General features: G+C 44.1%; 2 protein-coding genes and 1 non-coding gene across 3 annotated transcripts; 2 read left to right on the forward strand and 1 right to left on the reverse strand.

Annotated features, from left to right (window-relative positions):
* Positions 1–10,395, forward strand: zgc:152830 (uncharacterized protein LOC767682 homolog). The gene is made up of 16 exons (XM_064936980.1): positions 1–74; positions 1,671–1,712; positions 1,792–1,882; positions 1,990–2,138; positions 2,255–2,363; positions 2,621–2,748; positions 2,881–2,980; positions 3,315–3,390; positions 3,731–3,816; positions 3,929–4,033; positions 4,154–4,229; positions 4,426–4,544; positions 4,871–4,954; positions 5,063–5,120; positions 9,541–9,722; positions 9,826–10,395. The coding sequence occupies exons 1-16, from the start codon at positions 64–66 to the stop codon at positions 9,958–9,960; spliced, it is 1,551 nt and encodes a 516-aa protein (XP_064793052.1). The 5' UTR covers positions 1–63; the 3' UTR covers positions 9,961–10,395.
* Positions 10,396–10,483: 88 nt separating this feature from the next.
* Positions 10,484–13,568, forward strand: LOC135513946 (proliferating cell nuclear antigen-like). Its single transcript, XM_064936981.1, has 6 exons — positions 10,484–11,432; positions 12,168–12,265; positions 12,482–12,549; positions 12,643–12,837; positions 13,083–13,206; positions 13,314–13,568. Exons 1-6 carry the CDS (start codon positions 11,212–11,214, stop codon positions 13,388–13,390), a joined length of 783 nt encoding a protein of 260 aa, XP_064793053.1. The 5' UTR covers positions 10,484–11,211; the 3' UTR covers positions 13,391–13,568.
* Positions 13,569–16,276: 2,708 nt separating this feature from the next.
* On the reverse strand, positions 16,277–16,332 carry LOC135514449 (U7 small nuclear RNA). Its single transcript, XR_010451678.1, has one exon. It is a non-coding gene; the product is annotated as a U7 small nuclear RNA (small nuclear RNA).
* Between the last annotated feature and the right edge of the window lie 1,948 nt (positions 16,333–18,280).

Genomic DNA, 18,280 nt, shown 5'->3' on the forward strand with positions numbered 1-18,280 from the left:
CAGAGGGAGGCGTCGTTCTGTCAGCTTGTTGTCTCTTTCCCTCTAGACGTCGGAAGGACAGCAATGTGTGCCTGGTAAGCCTACCGATTCATATATTTAGTTGTTTTCCGTGCAAAGATTCGGTCAGAAAATGTACTTTGTGAAATACATGTGTGCAGGATCAATTGTTATCTGGTATGAATGAGCGAACTAACTTATTGAGCCGTGGCTTTGTTCGACAGGATTGCATACATATTTAAATCCACTTGATCAATTCGCAAGGACTGTCTATTTTTTTTACAGACAGGCTGATTAGCAAGATAGTTGCAATTTTGCATTCAAGTAGCTGCGAACTAGCTTTTTATTACAGCCCAGTTTGTCTTGGCCTATGGCAAAAAATATCTGCCATTTTCACTTTCTGTTCCTAGGTCGTGTTCCTTGTTTTTGGAGATATAATAGTCTCCCCACATGTTATGACATGTTATTCTTGTGACAAAGGCATGAATCTCCACATTACAGGAAAGGGAGGGTGAGAGAAAGGTAACACTGGTCTTTAGAACACCCCGTCCATTTCAATCTGAAGGCATGGTTCGTTCTATGGCGAAATACGTAAATACTGAGTCGGACTCGTATGGGTCTGCAACTCTACATAAAGTGGATCTCAAAGGTCTCTCTGTTCCTTGTGCGTTGTGGATGAATTGGGCAGGTAAAAGCGATGTCCCCTTGACTATGTGTGCCTTTAGAGATAACCAGGGAGTCTTAACAGGCCGAGTGTATACGAGTCTTGCAGGTTATCTAGAGGCCAAAGGTTTCTCTGCAAGACAGACTTTGACACAGTCTCAGTGAAATCGCTAACCCTGCAGCAGAGAATACCAGACAGGAAAGCAAAGCAATACATTATCTCACCTTTCTCTGCAGTCAAAACCGCTCACTGTATTATTCTGAGTTGGTAACCAGAGATCCAGTGTGTACAATAATGATTTCCAACTCCTTGTCATTCATTATCATGCTTAACAATGTTTGGCTTGACAATGACAGCAATTGGGTTGACAAGGTCACATAGAAATCTGGGACCAGGTTTGTGAGTTGGAACTTCAAGACCAGTAATATTAAGCTGTAATTAATGTTTCTCGCTATAGTACTTTACACTTCTGACTAAGGTAAAAAATACTTTAAAGTACTACTTAATTAAGTAGTTTTTGGGGGCATCTTTACTTTATATTTTTGACCACTTTTACTCCACTACATTCCTAATGAAAATAATGTAATTTTACTCCATACATTTTCCCTGAAACGCAAAAGTACTAGTTACATTTTGAATGCTTAGCAGGACAGTTCAGACTTAATCAAGAGAACATCCCAGGTCATTCCTACTGTCTCTGGTCTGGTGGACTCACTAAACACGCATGCTTGGTTTGTAAATGTCTGAGTTTGGGTGTCCCCTGGCTACCCCTAAAATAATAAAACAAAAACATTGTGCCTTCTGGTTTGCTTAATATAAGGAATGTGAAATTATTTTTACTTTTGGTACTTTAGTATATTTTACAAATTACATTTTTACATTTGATACTTAAGTATATTTAAAACAATACTTTTACTCAATTAGTATTACTTGAGTCATTTTTCTATTAAGTTATGTTTACTTTTACTCAAGTATGACAATTGGGTACTTTTTCCACCACTGTCTATAGTGTCCAGCCAATCGAGTGGACCACTGACTGTAAGAGCCAGAAGTGAGTATTAAGTGTGTGTGTGTGTGTGTGTGTGTGTGAGAGAGGGAGAGAGAGATATCTAACTGTGTGTGTTCTCCAGTTATGATGGAATAGTCTTGGTGACGCAGAGTTATGACACGCTGCCCAAGGAGCTGGAATGTCTGAAAGCATCTCTGCTGGACTACAGCTCTGTGAGTCACACAACAGCATATAGATAGATGAATATAGCCCTACTTTTTTTCTTCTTCCCTCTCATTTTTCCTCCTTCATCTGTCTCCTTTCTCCCTTTCTCTTCTAGGTGGACTGTGGTCTGGGAGATGAGGTGGTGGTGTTGAAGGTTCCGGGGTTGCCTGGTAACCGCTTGGTGTTTGCGTCCACCGGGCCCGTTAACAGGGACTACGATGATGTCAGACGCTTCAGTGACGCAGCTGTTAATGGCATCAAGAGGTCAGTCAACACCACACACACAAATGGTATCAAGAGGCGTGCGTGCGTGCGTGCGCGCGCGTGCGTGCGTGTGGCTCTCACATTCATTACCATATACTGTATGGGTGTTTCTTCAGGGCCATGAAAGCAGGCATGCAGCGCCCCCTTTTGGTCTGTCCTCGCCATAGCAGCTATGACAGGAGCACCCTGGTGGCTGCCCTAGGTGCCCTGCACGCCCTCTACATGGTGAGAACTATCCTATGAAAAACAGAATAGATACCAGTACACTGATTAATGCTCCCATAGTTGTTTTTATTGTGCAACGTTTCGACCCGAAGGACATTGTCAGGCGCTCCTGTGCCCATAAAGCCCTTGACCCATATTCAAATAAACTTTGCACACATATGGAGCTCTAGAAAATCAATTATCTTGCACCAAATATGGTGCTGACATTTATTCTCTATTTTTCTCCCTCTCTTTTTCCATCTCCTTCTCTCTGTCAGCCTCTGGAAGTGAGGGAGGCGTCTGTGAAGCCTAGCCAGTATAAGGTGTGTGTCCTGGGGCTGTGGGTGGACCAGGAGGCCCAGGGGAAGGAGTTGGTGGATCTGGCCTCTGCTCTGGAGAGTGGACGGTGGGTCACACACACACATTTTCACAACTTAGTGATCCCTCTTATGGGGAGAGGTTTTTAAATGTATTAGATCTGAAAAATCAATATTTTTTTTCCGCCGACTACCCCATCTCTCTCTCCCTCTTTCTCCAGGCTGGCTTGCCGTGACATAGGAGGGTCCGATCCTGAGAGGATGGCTGCTCCTCGTGTAGCTGAGTACGTCCAGGCCCTCTTTAAGGACAGCCCAGTGCAGGTGAGAGATGATTTTCTCATACATCCAAAAAGGAAAAGGTGATTTCTATCTCCCAAAAAGACAGCAACAACAAAGTGATTTTGTGATTCAAGTGCTTTTTTTATTAGTTAAAAAAAGCTGATCTGTTTCGACCTCAATCGGTCTTTGTCAAAGCTTTGTTGCAGTCTTTTTGGGAGATGCAATCACCTTTAATTTTTGGAAATATGACTTTACCCAGATGAGCTCTCCATTCTTTACCAGCCTTTAGTAGTGCCAGCATATCTAAACTCTACTTGTCTCATGTATTTCACTAATATGTTAATGTGATGAAGCTGAACCACCCTGTCTTTCTCAGGTAGATGTGGTGAGTGATCTGAAGGTGCTGGAGAAGGAGTACCCTTGCCTCGCTGCTGTCAACCGCTGTGCCAATGGTAAGTGTGTGTGTCAGACCTGGGTTCAAATATCTCAATTACTTTTACATACATTCACAGTAAGTATTCAGATGTCTTATTTGAATAGTAGTTGAATATTTGAAAATACTCATACAGTCCCATGTATTTGAAAATGCTCTCAATTTGATATTCTATCTGTTTTTTTTTTACAAATAACCATTCAAATACTCAAATAAAAGTACTTGTTTTGGGCTGTTTATTTGAAAATACTCAAATACACAGAGAATAGTATTTTAAATACCAGATACTCAAATTCATATGTATTTGAACCTAGGTCTGGTGTGTCTGTGTTTTTCATCCGTGTGTTTGTCTCTTATAGCTGTGCCTCGTCACCAGGCCAGAGTGATCAAGCTGCAGTACTGTGGAGAAGGACCAGTCCAACACACACTGATGCTGGTCGGCAAGGTGAGAGGGAGAGTGTGGAAGAGGGGAAGATGATGGTGGCGATAAAGGGGGTGGGGTGTTGTCATGTCATGAACATGTTTTTGGATGTAACATGTTTGTGTGTTTCTCTCAGGGCATCACCTATGACACCGGTGGAGCTGACATCAAGGCTGGTGGCTTCATGGCTGGCATGCACAGAGACAAGTGTGGTGCTGCTGCCGTGGCTGGGTTCTTCCAGGTTCAACAACTAGCACTTTGACACTATTTAGTTATTACTAGATGGTAGTTAGAGATGTTTCATAGTCCCTCAAATAGTCTGCTACTCCTGCTAACATGTAGCTCTGTTCTGTCCTGTCAGGTCCTGGCCAAACTCAAGCCCAAGCATCTGAAGGTGGTCGGTGCCATGGCGATGGTCAGGAACAGCGTGGGCTCAGGTCAGTGTGATGACATGGGGGTAGGGGTTTCACAAATAGAATCTTATATGAAAATCTATTTTTATTATTCTATTTCTATAGTTTCACCTAATGAGTGTACAGTTGGCGTCTTCCCTCTCTCCTGTCTCTCTCTGTGTGTTGTCTCTCTGGCTGAATGAGGGTTTAAGGGTTGTGTGTTGTGGTTCTCTTCTTTCAGACTGCTACGTAGCTGATGAGTTGGTGGTGTCCCGTGCGGGTCGCAGAGTTCGTGTGGGGAACACGGACGCTGAGGGACGCATGGTGATGGTCGACCTGCTCTGTGAAATGAAGGAGAAAGTGAGAATACACAACTCTATTCCCTCTTCTCTCCATCTCTCCCTCTGTTTCTCCTGTCCAACCCATTCTGTCACCTTAATCTCACCTCTTCCTGTCAAAAACTGACTGTCAGTCAGTGACTTTATACGCCTTCCAGGTCAAGGGGCAAGACCTTTAATGTGTGCGTATATCTGTTTAAGTCCCAAAACAGGTGTCACTGGATATGTTTGCATGCGACATTCTAGGGGATAGCTGTTGATGACAATGTAAAATTAGGTTTAAAGTTTCATTTCTTGGCAGGGTGTTTCGTCAAGTGTAATAATACCCTCTATCTCCTCTCTTTCCAGGCAGTATGTGAGGTGTCTCCTCAGCTGTTTACCATTGCCACTCTGACAGGACATGCCATCAGAGCCATGGGACCAAACTACTCTGTGAGGACTGGACCATATACATACAGTACTCTACCATACACACACAGTACAATACAACACACTGGCCATGGTGACAATTTTGTTTGATTAAACTTTGTCCCCTTTTAGATCATCATGGACAACGGAGCTGCCCAACGCTCTGGCAATGCCCGGCAGTGGCAGAAGGGTGAGACGCTCCGCACATGCATACATATACAGTGGGGCAAGAAAGTATTTAGTCAGCCACCAATTGTGCAAGTTCTCCCACTTAAAAAGATGAGAGGCCTGTAATTTTCATCATAGGTACACTTCAACTATGACAGACAAAATGATGGAAAACAATCCAGAAAATCACATTGCAGGATTTTTTATAAATTTATTTGCAAATTATGGTGGAAAATAAACCTTTGTTATTGACCAAATACTTATCTCAATACCTTGTTGGCAATGACAGAGGTGAAGACTTACAGAAAACATTTGACAAGGTTTTCACACACTGTTGCTGGTATTTTGGCCCATTCCTCCATGCAGATCTCTAGAGCAGTGATGTTTTGGGGCTGTTGCTGGGCAACACAGACTTTCAACTCCCTCCAAAGATTTTCTATGGGGTTGAGATCTGGAGACTGGCAAGGCCACTCCAGGACCTTGAAATGCTTCTTACGAAGTCACTCCTTCGTTGCCCGGGCGGTGTGTTTGGGATCATTGTCATGCTGAAAGACCCAGCCACGTTTCATCTTCAATGCCCTTGCTGATGGATGGAGGTTTTCACTCAAAATGTCACGATACATGGCCCTATTCATTCTTTCCTTTACACGGATCAGTCGTCCTGGTCCCTTTGCAGAAAAACAGCCCCAAAGCATGATGTTTCCACCCCCATGCTTCACAGTATGTATGGTGTTCTTTGGGTGCAACTCAGCATTATTTGTCCTCCAAACATGACGAGTTGAGTTTTTACCAAAGTTCTATTTTGGTTTCATCTAACATTTACATTTACATTTAAGTCATTTAGCAGACGCTCTTATCCAGAGCGACTTACAAATTGGTGAATTCACCTTCTGACATCCAGTGGAACAGCCACTTTACAATAGTGCATCTAAGTCATTAAGGGGGGGGGTGAGAAGGATTACTTATCCTATCCTAGGTATTCCTTGAAGAGGTGGGGTTTCAGGTGTCTCCGGAAGGTGGTGATTGACTCCGCTGTCCTGGCGTCGTGAGGGAGTTTGTTCCACCATTGGGGGCCAGAGCAGCGAACAGTTTTGACTGGGCTGAGCGGGAACTGTACTTCCTCAATGGTAGGGAGGCGAGCAGGCCAGAGGTGGATGAACGCAGTGCCCTTGCTTGGGTGTAGGGCCTGATCAGAGCCTGGAGGTACTGCGGTGCCGTTCCCCTCACAGCTCCGTAGGCAAGCACCATGGTCTTGTAGCGGATGCGAGCTTCAACTGGAAGCCAGTGGAGAGAGCGGAGGAGCGGGGTGACGTGAGAGAACTTGGGAAGGTTGAACACCAGACGGGCTGCGGCGTTCTGGATGAGTTGTAGGGGTTTAATGGCACAGGCAGGGAGCCCAGCCAACAGCGAGTTGCAGTAATCCAGACGGGAGATGACAAGTGCCTGGATTAGGACCTGCGCCGCTTCCTGTGTGAGGCAGGGTCGTACTCTGCGGATGTTGTAGAGCATGAACCTACAGGAACGGGCCACCGCCATGATGTTGGTTGAGAACGACAGGGTGTTGTCCAGGATCACGCCAAGGTTCTTAGCGCTCTGGGAGGAGGACACAATGGAGTTGTCAACCGTGATGGCGAGGTCATGGAACGGGCAGTCCTTCCCCGGGAGGAAGAGCAGCTCCGTCTTGCCGAGGTTCAGCTTGAGGTGGTGATCCGTCATCCACACTGATATGTCTGCCAGACATGCAGAGATGCGATTCGCCACCTGGTCATCAGAAGGGGAAAGGAGAAGATTAATTGTGTGTCGTCTGCATAGCAATGATAGGAGAGACCATGTGAGGTTATGACAGAGCCAAGTGACTTGGTGTATAGCGAGAATAGGAGAGGGCCTAGAACAGAGCCCTGGGGGACACCAGTGGTGAGAGCGCGTGGCGAGGAGACAGATTCTCGCCACGCCACCTGGTAGGAGCGACCTGTCAGGTAGGACGCAATCCAAGCGTGGGCCGCGCGGAGATGCCCAACTCGGAGAGGGTGGAGAGGAGGATCTGATGGTTCACAGTATCGAAGGCAGCCGATAGGTCTAGAAGGATGAGAGCAGAGGAGAGAGAGTTAGCTTTAGCAGTGCGGAGCGCCTCCGTGATGCAGAGAAGAGCAGTCTCAGTTGAATGACTAGTCTTGAAACCTGACTGATTTGGATCAAGAAGGTCATTCTGAGAGAGATAGAGGGAGAGCTGGCCAAGGACGGCACGTTCAAGAGTTTTGGAGAGAAAAGAAAGAAGGGATACTGGTCTGTAGTTGTTGACATCGGAGGGATCGAGTGTAGGTTTCTTCAGAAGGGGTGCAACTCTCGCTCTCTTGAAGACGGAAGGGACGTAGCCGGCGGTCAGGGATGAGTTGATGAGCGAGGTGAGGTAAGGGAGAAGGTCCCCGGAAATGGTCTGGAGGAGAGAGGAGGGGATAGGGTCGAGCGGGCAGGTTGTTGGGCGGCCGGCCGTCACAAGAAGCGAGATTTCATCTGGAGAGAGAGGGGAGAAAGAGGTCAGAGCACAGGGTAGGGCAGTGTGAGCAGAACCAGCGGTGTCGTTTGACTTAGCAAACGAGGATCGGATGTCGTCGACCTTCTTTTCAAAATGGTTGACGAAGTCATCTGCAGAGAGGGAGGAGGGGGGGGGGGGGAGGAGGATTCAGAAGGGAGGAGAAGGTGGCAAAGAGCTTCCTAGGGTTAGAGGCAGATGCTTGGAATTTAGAGTGGTAGAAAGTGGCTTTAGCAGCAGAGACAGAGGAGGAAAATGTAGAGAGGAGGGAGTGAAAGGATGCCAGGTCCGCAGGGAGGCGAGTTTTCCTCCATTTCCGCTCGGCTGCCCGGAGCTCTGTTCTGTGAGCTCGCAATGAGTCATCGAGCCACGGAGCGGGAGGGGAGGACCGAGCCGGCCTGGAGGATAGGGGACATAGAGAGTCAAAGGATGCAGAAAGGGAAGAGAGGAGGGTTGAGGAGGCAGAGTCAGGAGAAAGGTTGGAGAAGGTATGAGCAGAGGGAAGAGATGAAAGGATGGAAGAGGAAAGAGTAGCGGGGAGAGAGAGCGAAGGTTGGGACGGCGCGATACCATCCGAGTAGGGGCAGTGTGGGAAGTGTTGGATGAGAGCGAGAGGGAAAAGGATACAAGGTAGTGGTCGGAGACTTGGAGGGGAGTTGCAGTGAGGTTAGTGGAAGAACAGCATCTAGTAAAGATGAGGTCGGCGTATTGCCTGCCTTGTGAGTAGGGGGAAAGGTGAGAGGGTGAGGTCAAAAGAGGAGAGGAGTGGAAAGAAGGAGGCAGAGAGGAATGAGTCAAAGGTAGACGTGGGGAGGTTAAAGTCGCCCAGGACTGTGAGAGGTGAGCCGTCCTCAGGAAAGGAGCTTATCAAGGCATCAAGCTCATTGATGAACTCTCCGAGGGAACCTGGAGGGCGATAAATGATAAGAATGTTAAGCTTGAAAGGGCTGGTAACTGTGACAGCATGGAATTCAAAGGAGGCGATAGATAGATGGGTAAGGGGACCATAACCATATGACATTCTCCCAATCTTCTTCTGGATCATCCAAATGCTCTCTAGCAAACTTCAGACGGGCCTGGACATGTACTGGCTTAAGCAGGGGGACACGTCTGGCACTGCAGGATTTGAGTCCCTGGCGGCGTAGTGTGTTACTGATGGTAGGCTTTGTTACTTTGGTCCCAGCTCTCTGCAGGTCATTCACTAGGTCCCCCCGTGTGGTTCTGGAATTTTTGCTCATCGTTCTTGTGATCTTTTTGACCCAACGGGGTGAGATCTTGTGTGGAGCCCCAGATCGAGGGCGATTATCAGTGGTCTTGTATGTCTTCCATTTCCTAATAATTGCTCCCACAGTTGATTTCTTCAAACCAAGCTGCTTACCTATTGCAGATTCAGTCTTCCCAGCCTGGTGCAGGTCTACAATTTTGTTTCTGGTGTCCTTTGACAGCTCTTCGGTCTTGGCCATAGTGGAGTTTGGAGTGTGACTGTTTGAGGTTGTGGACAGGTGTCTTTTATACTGATAACAACAAGTTCAAACAGGTAACGAGTGGAGGACAGAGGAGCCTCTTAAAGAAGAAGTCACAAGTCTGTGAGAGCCAGAAATCTTGCTTGTTTGTAGGTGACCAAATACTTATTTTCCACCATAATTTGCAAATTCATTAAAAATCCTACAATGTGATTTTCTGGATTCTCATTTTGTGTGTCATAGTTGAAGTGTACCTATGATGAAAATTACAGGCCTCATCTTTTTAAGTGGGAGAACTTGCACAATTGGTGGCTGACTAAATACTTTTTTGCCCCACTGTACATACAGGATACTATTCATTCAAACCAGGGTTTACAGGTCTGAATGTGGGTTTTCTGGGTTGGACATGGTTTAACCTGTTCGTCCTATTTCTTTCTCCCTCTGTGTAGCGGGGGAGGTGCTGGGTGATCTGTTTGAGGTGTCCAGTATCAGGCGTGAGGACTATGACTTCCATAAGGGGAAGTCTGAGTACGAGGAGATTCTGCAGAGCAACAACCTGCCATCCTCTGCTACTCCCCGCGGACATCAGACCCCCGCTGCCTTCCTCATCATGGCCTCTGGGCTGGACAAGGTACACACACATCCCACACCACACAGACACACAATGCTCCAGCTCTTTTCACAGCCCTGGATTGAACATAATATGTGTTCGTTTGTTTGTTTCCCTCCATTAGTATGGTGTGGACTCTGGCAGTCCTCTGCCATACTCTCACATTGACATCGCTGGCTCCAGCGGCCCCTTCCCCGGTGTACCCACCGGAGCGCCAGTCCTTGCCATGGCTACCAACTACATCCTGCCCAGCGCCTAGCAACCCAACTACACCCTGCCCAGTGCTTAGCAACCTTGTGATATAAGAATGTGTAGAATGTACCCTACTCTGTCCTGAGTTATATCACATATAACCGTCCTAATATGGTAGTGCCAGTATAATTTGATATATTACACAAAGAATAAGAACACAGACATCCATCAATGGTGTGATATTGGCAGTTAATTTCAAACATTCCAAGAGCTCAGGTTGTTGTTCGATAGATTCTGTTTCTAAGATCATGCTAATATATATCCATCCGACCTTAAGTGTCCCAAATGTTTTACCCCCATGTCTAACATGAGTCACTGTATTGAATACTCTCAGGGGAGAAATGACATGCTCTGTGTTCATCCATCCATTTTATACACGTGAAACTTGAGATGAGTGGCAAGTCAAATGGTTGTGTGCTTCAATAAAATAATCGATTTTCAATGTTTACTTATTTCAATAACCAATGTTAACATCTGTAGGGCCAGGGATTGTGGAAACGCAGGTATATAGGTTAGAGGTAGGCCACCAATCATATATATGGTTGTCTATTTGGGGAAATCCATTTTTAAACAATTGTATGCTGAATATGGAAGCTATAGTTTCTCTTGATTCAAATGTATTACATTTGTCATGGTGCATGGACTGTTTGCAACAGAACATAGGAATTTATGACCAAGTCCAAAAACAAATGCAAGCTGGGAAAGCTCAGACAAACCTAATACAGCAGTGCAGACAGTTGCATATCACTCAAACAAATGAGTTAAAGTAATAAATATGAGTCAAATAAAGTAAAACCAGAGAACATGTATGCATAGCTAAGGTCGAAATATCGGAGTCATTTTACTGTTTTGAAAATTAAGCTGGAGAACATTTGGCGCCAATCGAACTTCCTTATTTTGAAAATAGTTTGTAACATATACCATTTTGGATCAACGTATGCGTATGAACAAGTGCCTAAAACTAAATCAAAGACAGATTATTGTGCCTCAATTTCTTCAGTGGGAGGAGCCGAAGTCGCCCATTATTAAACGGAAATGACGAATGACGCTTAAAACGACACGTTAGCGCGCGTTCGTGATCCACAGACCGTTTCCCCTCCAACTAGAGAAGAGAGAACTCTTGTCGCATTTTGAGAAGCGAGCTCTTTTTTTTAAACATTTTTTTTAAATCCAAGCCTGCATTTTTAGACTGCAGGACCGAAGGAGAAGGTCTCAGGAATTAATTTTGTATTACTACTACATACAAACAGACTCGGCAATGTTTGAGGCTCGCTTGGTACAGGGATCCATCCTGAAGAAGGTTTTGGAGGCTCTGAAGGACCTGATCACGGAGGCCTGTTGGGACGTGAGCTCGTCGGGTATCTCTCTTCAGAGTATGGACTCGTCCCACGTCTCCCTAGTTCAGCTCACTCTCCGCAGCGACGGATTCGACTCCTACCGTTGTGACCGCAACCTCGCAATGGGAGTCAATCTTAGCAGGTTAGTGGAACTGATTGAGTATGACAGCATGATTGTCAAGGTTAGTTCCTTTGTCTAAAGAACAATAATGTTGTTTAGCAGGGAGGTAACTAGTTTAACTAGTTTTTTCATTGTCGCTAGTAAGCTAAGTTAACCATGTTATTTTGTTGGCGTGGCTTTAGTATTCTACTTTTTACTGTGGTGAGGACATTTTAGACGTTCATGTCTCGTGCAACGCCTCGTGTTATTTTCAGAAGTTAAAAGTTTGTAGACAATGTTTTTCCTGGAAAACTGATATATCGACCGGTTGCAGCGTAACATGCATGTAATAAAGCCGCCTTTTGAAAGTGACGTCACTTGAGCGCCAAATCGCTGGTTGGCGGGAATTTTGCGAACCCGCCAAGATCAGGTGACGTCAGTTAATATTGTTTGAAGTTGGCTGTTTGCTAAATGGAGCATACGATCACGTTTACCAGCAATATGAAGTCACCTTGTATATTATCTCATAAATGCTTATGTATAATTTAACCACTAACTTGTAGCAGAGCTTCTAGGACAATGGTGCTCCGTGCAATGTCATGACGGCCTAACCAAAGTTGCATTTGATTGACATACACAGCCTATGGAAAGAGCAGGTTTAAATATGCTAATAAAAATATTGCCTTTTTAAACAAAGCATATCAAATCAACTTTCATATTTTGTGCTTCAGCAAGTTTTGAGTGAAATTATGACTGGTCTACCACTCTCCCTCCTAGTATGTCAAAGATCCTGAAGTGTGCTGGGAATGAGGATATCATCACTCTCAGAGCAGAGGACAACGCAGACACACTCGCCCTAGTCTTCGAGACACTCAGTGAGTACCTTTATCCATCAAACCATATCTATACTTTTACAGTAGGGATATTTCGTTTTGCAGCTGGAATGATAGATTGCTAGATCTATCGAGAGTTGTACCTGTAGTAGGACAACTTGAATTCCCAGGACCCATGGTAAACCACTGCTATCATATATGCTTGGTCATGTATTTAATGTTTAATTAGATGTCAGTGTTAACCTGTGCTTCTCTTAGACCAGGAGAAGGTGTCGGACTATGAGATGAAGTTGATGGATCTCGATGTAGAACAGTTGGGAATCCCAGTAAGTGTTCTAAACTTCTCTTTAGAGTGTGCTATTTGAACCATGACCATGCCATGTTGGTTGTCACGTTCTCACCCCTCTCTAACTCTCTAGGAGCAGGAGTACAGCTGTGTGGTCAAGATGCCATCGGGGGAGTTTGCCCGTATCTGCCGTGACCTGTCTCAGATTGGTGACGCCGTCATGATCTCTTGCGCCAAGGATGGCGTTAAGTTCTCGGCCACGGGAGAGCTGGGCACTGGCAACGTCAAGCTGTCCCAAACCAGCAACGTGGACAAGGAGGAGGAAGCGGTACGTATGGGGAGGAGACCTGGGTCTGTATCCCAAATTATTCCCTATATAGTGCCCTATAGAATTTGATCCCTGGGGTGAAGTGTGAGAAACTGCATATCAGATGGACAGTGAACATGTCGGCCAGAATGGCCATCAGCTCGGTAAAGGTTGTTCTCTTGGACAACAGATTTGCAGTTTTGTCTGGGATCACTGGAAGCTTCGATGTTGAATTAAATATTTTCTCTCCCATTCCTTCCTCTTAGGTGAGTATTGAGATGAACGAGCCAGTCCAGCTGATCTTTGCTCTCAACTACCTCAACTTCTTCACCAAGGCCACACCCCTCTCCAAGACAGTCATCCTCAGCATGTCTGCAGACATCCCCCTAGGTAGGTAACCTGCTCCTGCCCTCTATTCCTAACCTCTACCCCATACACATAGCCTATAAGGTACTCTACGTTGTTTTCTGATGTCTGACTGATCTTTTCTTGGACAGTGGTCGAGTACAAGATAGCTGACATGGGCCATGTCAAGTACTACCTGGCGCCCAAGATTGACGAGGAGGCTTCCTAAACCTCCCTGGTCCAAACTTCCAATGGGGGGGGGGATCTTGTTGGTGGGTGGGAAAGGGATGGCTGGCTGACTTTGTCTGCATCATGGCATCGCTATGGTGTTTTAGTTTTATCTGGATATGTTTGTTTATCAGCAGTTTGACTGAACCAGTCTGATTTTTATATATATATATATATTATATATATATTATATTATATATACATATATTATAATATATATATTATATATATATTTATATATATATTTTTACACTGGATAGCCAATGGTGGTAGGGATCTACTAATGTCCTTTTCTGGGACTAGGGTTCTTATTCTAGCTCAAGTACTTTTTAGTTGCAAAACTTACCTGGCCAGCTGTCTGTGAGGAAGATCAACAGAACTCCATGCTCCCCTTGTTCCCTCTTCTGTTTGGAAAACAAATGCTCATTCCAATTTGTAGATATGTCTGTATATATGTTCTGTGGTCATATTCACCACTCCAACTTTTTATTCTTGAACCCCAATAAATAAATAATTTGATTCTGATTTACAATATGTATTTTCTATCTGCTACCACAAGGTGGTGCCCATGACTATAAAATAATCAACTTTCTCAATGCCATTTAATTTGCAGTTTTCCTGGGTATAGATGGACTAGTTTGACAAATTACTTGCAATGGAGAATCTTGTTTGAACACATTTTTATTCTAGTATTGGGGTTGATCTGTGTCCCTGAGAAATAATATATACCTCTTAACATACTCTTGTTTTTAAGGGAAACTTTATCCAGATTAATTTACCAATGTATTTAGACAATTGGTGCATGTTTTAATAAGGATCTGCCCTTTTCAATTTTTTTGCTTAAAACGACATACCCAAATCTAACTGCCTATAGCACAGGCATTGAAGTAAAAATATGCATATTCTTGATACCATTTGAAAGGAAACGCTTACGTTTGTGAAAATGTGATATTAATGTAGAATATAACGCGTTAGATCTGATAAAAGAAAGTACTGTAATTTTTATTGTCTGATGCAAGAGGCCGTAACATTATTCCAGGCCAGGTGCAATTTTGATTTTGGCCACTAGATGGCAAGTGTGCCAAGTTTTAAACTGATCCGATGAAACATTGGATTTCTGTTCAAAATGTATCAAGACTGCCCAAATGTGCCTAATTTTGTTTATTAATAACATGTTCAAAATTGTGCACTCTAAAACAATAGCATGGTGTTATTTCACTGTAATAGCTACTGTAAATTGTACAGTGCAGTTAGAGTAACAAGAATTTTAAGCTTTCTGCCCATATCAGATATGTCCTGGGAAATGTTCTTGTTACTTACAACCTCATGCTAATCACATTAGCCTAGGTTAGCTCAACCATCCCCTGGTGGACCCACTGATCCTGCTAGTTCCCACTAACCATATAGGGTCTGGTATTTCTTCAATCCTCTAATCCCCATACCGATTGGGGTAATGAGTTGATCACAGATATGTGGTTTCTACCTAGTCTTAAAATGCTTCTTTGGTTTGACAATGACAGTTGTCAAGGGCACACAGATCTGGGACCAGGCTATTTATAGCAATCAAAATCCAAGTGTTTTTTTTTTACAATCAAAACCGTTTTGACTGCTGTAAATAGTAGCCTGGGCACAGATCTGTTTGCCCTTGACAACTATCATTGTCAAACCAAACTGTTTGGCATTATGGCACAACCACTGGCACTCATGCTATAAGTGAATAGGCTATGTCCTCTCTATGGGCCTAGCCAACACAGCTCTGTCAGTCTGGGTTTTCTAAAACCCTAATCCCATCGGTACATCTGGCTTCAGATGTATACTCAATTTTAGCACTTCACTGGGTTCAACTAGCCCAAAAGCAACAAAGGGGAGGGCTGGATTATAATCTCACTGTAGATTGCATTTCTACATTATCCCTTTCCCAGCTACCACAGGCTCTCTCAAAACTAATCTGCTGAGCTGCATTGAGTTAGTATCCACAGCAACCAGGGGAGAAATTTGTTTGTTTTTTTCCTCAACCTTCATTTCAAGTTAAATCATCACGGGTTCTGTGACCAATTTCTACTGAAGGTAAAAATAACTACTGTCTCAGGTTGCTCCAAGCAATACTTCCATCCTTCCCCCTTCTCTGGTTACAAACCTAGGTGGACTTCTGATGAATTCTATAAAGTAATTGTCTTTATGTGAGTGGTTAATGAAATATTGAGGCAGCTATGACGGTTTAACTGGACACTTCCATTTATCAGTCTTCCTCAGGTGACCGGTCTGTCTGCGTAGCCCCTGCATTTGTCTTATATGGTTATTTCTGCCCAAGCATTCTAATAATTTAAAAATACATTAACAAGCATTACTGCTGCGCAGTCTAACAATTCACCCATTCACATCTCTTGAGCCAGACATATCGTAAATTTAGCCTATAGAGTTTGCCTTCTCTGCTTTACATGTTTAGTATACAGTTAGCTTTTCTATCTGGCCTGGAGTGCCCTTTCTGTCTATTCAGCCTTTTCTGCTGTTACTCTACTGCACTTATCTCTAGTCCATTCCTTTCTCGTTCCCTCTGCTTTTTCTGTCTGGTCTGTAAACTGCTTTTGAGAGGACTGGGATTTGCGCCAGAGACGGGGTGAGAAGGGGACAGGGTGAGACGACGCCTCTCTCTGTGCCCCCCTCCCCTCAGATGCAAAAGGAGATTATCCAGTACTGAGAATACTTAGGCTTGCGTGTCAATCATCTCTATCGCTCTCTCCCCTCACATGAAAAAAATATTATAGTACATTACGGTATAAATACGATAGTATACACTAGTGTTTTTGCTGTATTCAATGTAGTGTTGCGGACATGATTTACTGTAGTATTTACTCTTGTTTTTGTTTAGTTCTGTTTGTAATATACATGTGATCTTTCTCCTTGAGGAAACCTACTGGACAAATACTAAAAGAGCAAATATTCCATAGCCTGTAGGTATTTAGGACTGGAGTCTGTACAGATAAGAGCTGCTCTTCTATAACCTGGAGATAGACATAACAAACTTTGGGACTGGTAGGGACATCTCAGGGTATCATGCCTTCTATCCCTCTTCTCAGTGTAGCTGTCTGGTTGAAGATCAGGTTTGCCAATTTACAAGGGGGAGGGGTGGTGTTCACCTTTTGTCTTCCTTGATTTGATTTAAAAAAACATGAATAAAAAAATGTATAGAGATGGGGTTAGGTTTAATAGGTAGGGTTGGGAATATGATACAAACCCAGTTTAGGGTATGGTTGGGGAGGGGGTGAATAACTTTATTAAAAATAGAAAGTAGGGGATGGAAACTTGTTTTTCAGGATACTGGTGGGATGTGGTTGTTTTTTGTGTTTCCATCGTTCAGAATGACAATGCCCCTGTGGCCAAAGCGAGGTCCATACAGAAATTATTTGTTGAGATCAGTGTGGAAGAACTTGACTGGCCTGCACAGAGCCCTGAACTCAACCCCATCGAACACCTTTGGGAGTAATTGGAAAGCCAAATGCGAGCCAGGCCTAATCATCCATTAGTTCCCGACCTCATTAATGTTCTAATGGCTGAATGGAAGCAAGTCCCCGCAGGAATGTTCGAACATCTAGTGGAAAGCCTTCCCAGAAGACTGGAGACTGGCTGTTATAGCAGCCTCCAGTCACTTATAGGTGACACAAATTGGGATATTAGGGAGGGGAATGGCCAGGGTATATGCAAATTAAATACTGCAGTATATACTATAGTAATTACTGTAGTGTTTTTGCGGTCTAGTATACTGTAGTACAACACATGAACGAGGGATACTACAGTGTGGAGTCTAGTGTTGTACAGCATACTACAGCGTACAACAGAATTCTATAGTAAGTTTTATAGTTTTCTCTGAGGCAGAGGGAAATGAGTTAATACAGAGCTGCGTTAGACTCTTCTCAATGAGTGTGGGTCACCCAGACCGAGACAGAGAAACGACAGAGTGAGATGAAGATACATGGAGATAGTAAAAGTCAGGGGATCGCTAATGGAGAGAGGGAGGAGAGCAAGTCACTTGGGTCTTACTCTGTGGGTCGAGGTATACCTAGGTGGGTACAGAGCAAAGACTACATTTATGAATGGACAAAGCCATCGATCACGTGACACCATTCATCCCTATCTGAAGACTCAATAGCGCATGTGAAGCCCGGGGCTGCGTTTCAAATTCATAAAAGACAAGGGAAGTTTGCAACGTAAGCCCCTCAGCCCTCGTTTTCAGTAATTATGTTTTTGTTTGGTTAACTTTTGGAAATTGTAAAAAAAAAAAAAAAAAAACATTTTCCTACTTCAGAAGTTCCAGCTAGGCAGGTTAACGTTAGTTAGCTAATTAATTTGCTAGCTATCACACAGCAGGCGTATATGAATAATTATATATTTAATATAAGTAGACATGCAATCATAATTGACTGTAGCGCATATAAAGCACCCACAAGCTACCAGTGGCTGAAAACACAACCGTCGTGGGATGAACGAGGACGAATATCCGGGCAAGTGTGGTCCATTTAAAATTCCTTCCTTCCTCCCTCGCCCCTTGCCCTGCAAGTGTAAACTCGTCAGATATCATGATACGTCATCAGAAGTGTCCACTTAATTTGAGAGGGTGTGTCTGTTAAGTGTTTGGAATGCAGCCCAGGAAGTTGGTTCAAATGGCGTCTCGTGGGAGATTTATGTAGACCTCACATGCAAAGTTTGAGCTACTCATTCAAGTGACCTTTGAGGGTAGCTCAGTGCTGCTCCTCAAACTGAAGACTGACTGGGGTACTGCAGGCTGATATTAGCTACTAAATTATCCTTATTTCTTCTGTGTGATTTAATAATAATCTCTTCAAGGACATACATCTGGTGTTATAGAAGTAATATTGGTACCATGATTTCCTTC

Source organism: Oncorhynchus masou, chromosome 25 (genome assembly GCF_036934945.1).
Source record: "Oncorhynchus masou masou isolate Uvic2021 chromosome 25, UVic_Omas_1.1, whole genome shotgun sequence".
Lineage (NCBI taxonomy): Eukaryota > Metazoa > Chordata > Actinopteri > Salmoniformes > Salmonidae > Oncorhynchus > Oncorhynchus masou.

What these genes read in the sequence shown, in the direction of transcription:
- zgc:152830 (XM_064936980.1), top strand. An exon ending in CACTGATGCTGGTCGGCAAG is followed by an intron (nt 3,817 to 3,928) that starts GTGAGAGGGAGA and finishes TGTTTCTCTCAG; the next exon opens with GGCATCACCTATGACACCGG. An exon ending in TCTGTGAAATGAAGGAGAAA is followed by an intron (nt 4,545 to 4,870) that starts GTGAGAATACAC and finishes CTCTCTTTCCAG; the next exon opens with GCAGTATGTGAGGTGTCTCC.
- LOC135513946 (XM_064936981.1), top strand. Translation starts at nt 11,212, where the DNA reads ATGTTTGAGGCTCGCTTGGTACAGGGATCCATCCTGAAGAAGGTTTTG. An exon ending in ATGGGAGTCAATCTTAGCAG is followed by an intron (nt 11,433 to 12,167) that starts GTTAGTGGAACT and finishes TCTCCCTCCTAG; the next exon opens with TATGTCAAAGATCCTGAAGT. An exon ending in CCTAGTCTTCGAGACACTCA is followed by an intron (nt 12,266 to 12,481) that starts GTGAGTACCTTT and finishes TGCTTCTCTTAG; the next exon opens with ACCAGGAGAAGGTGTCGGAC.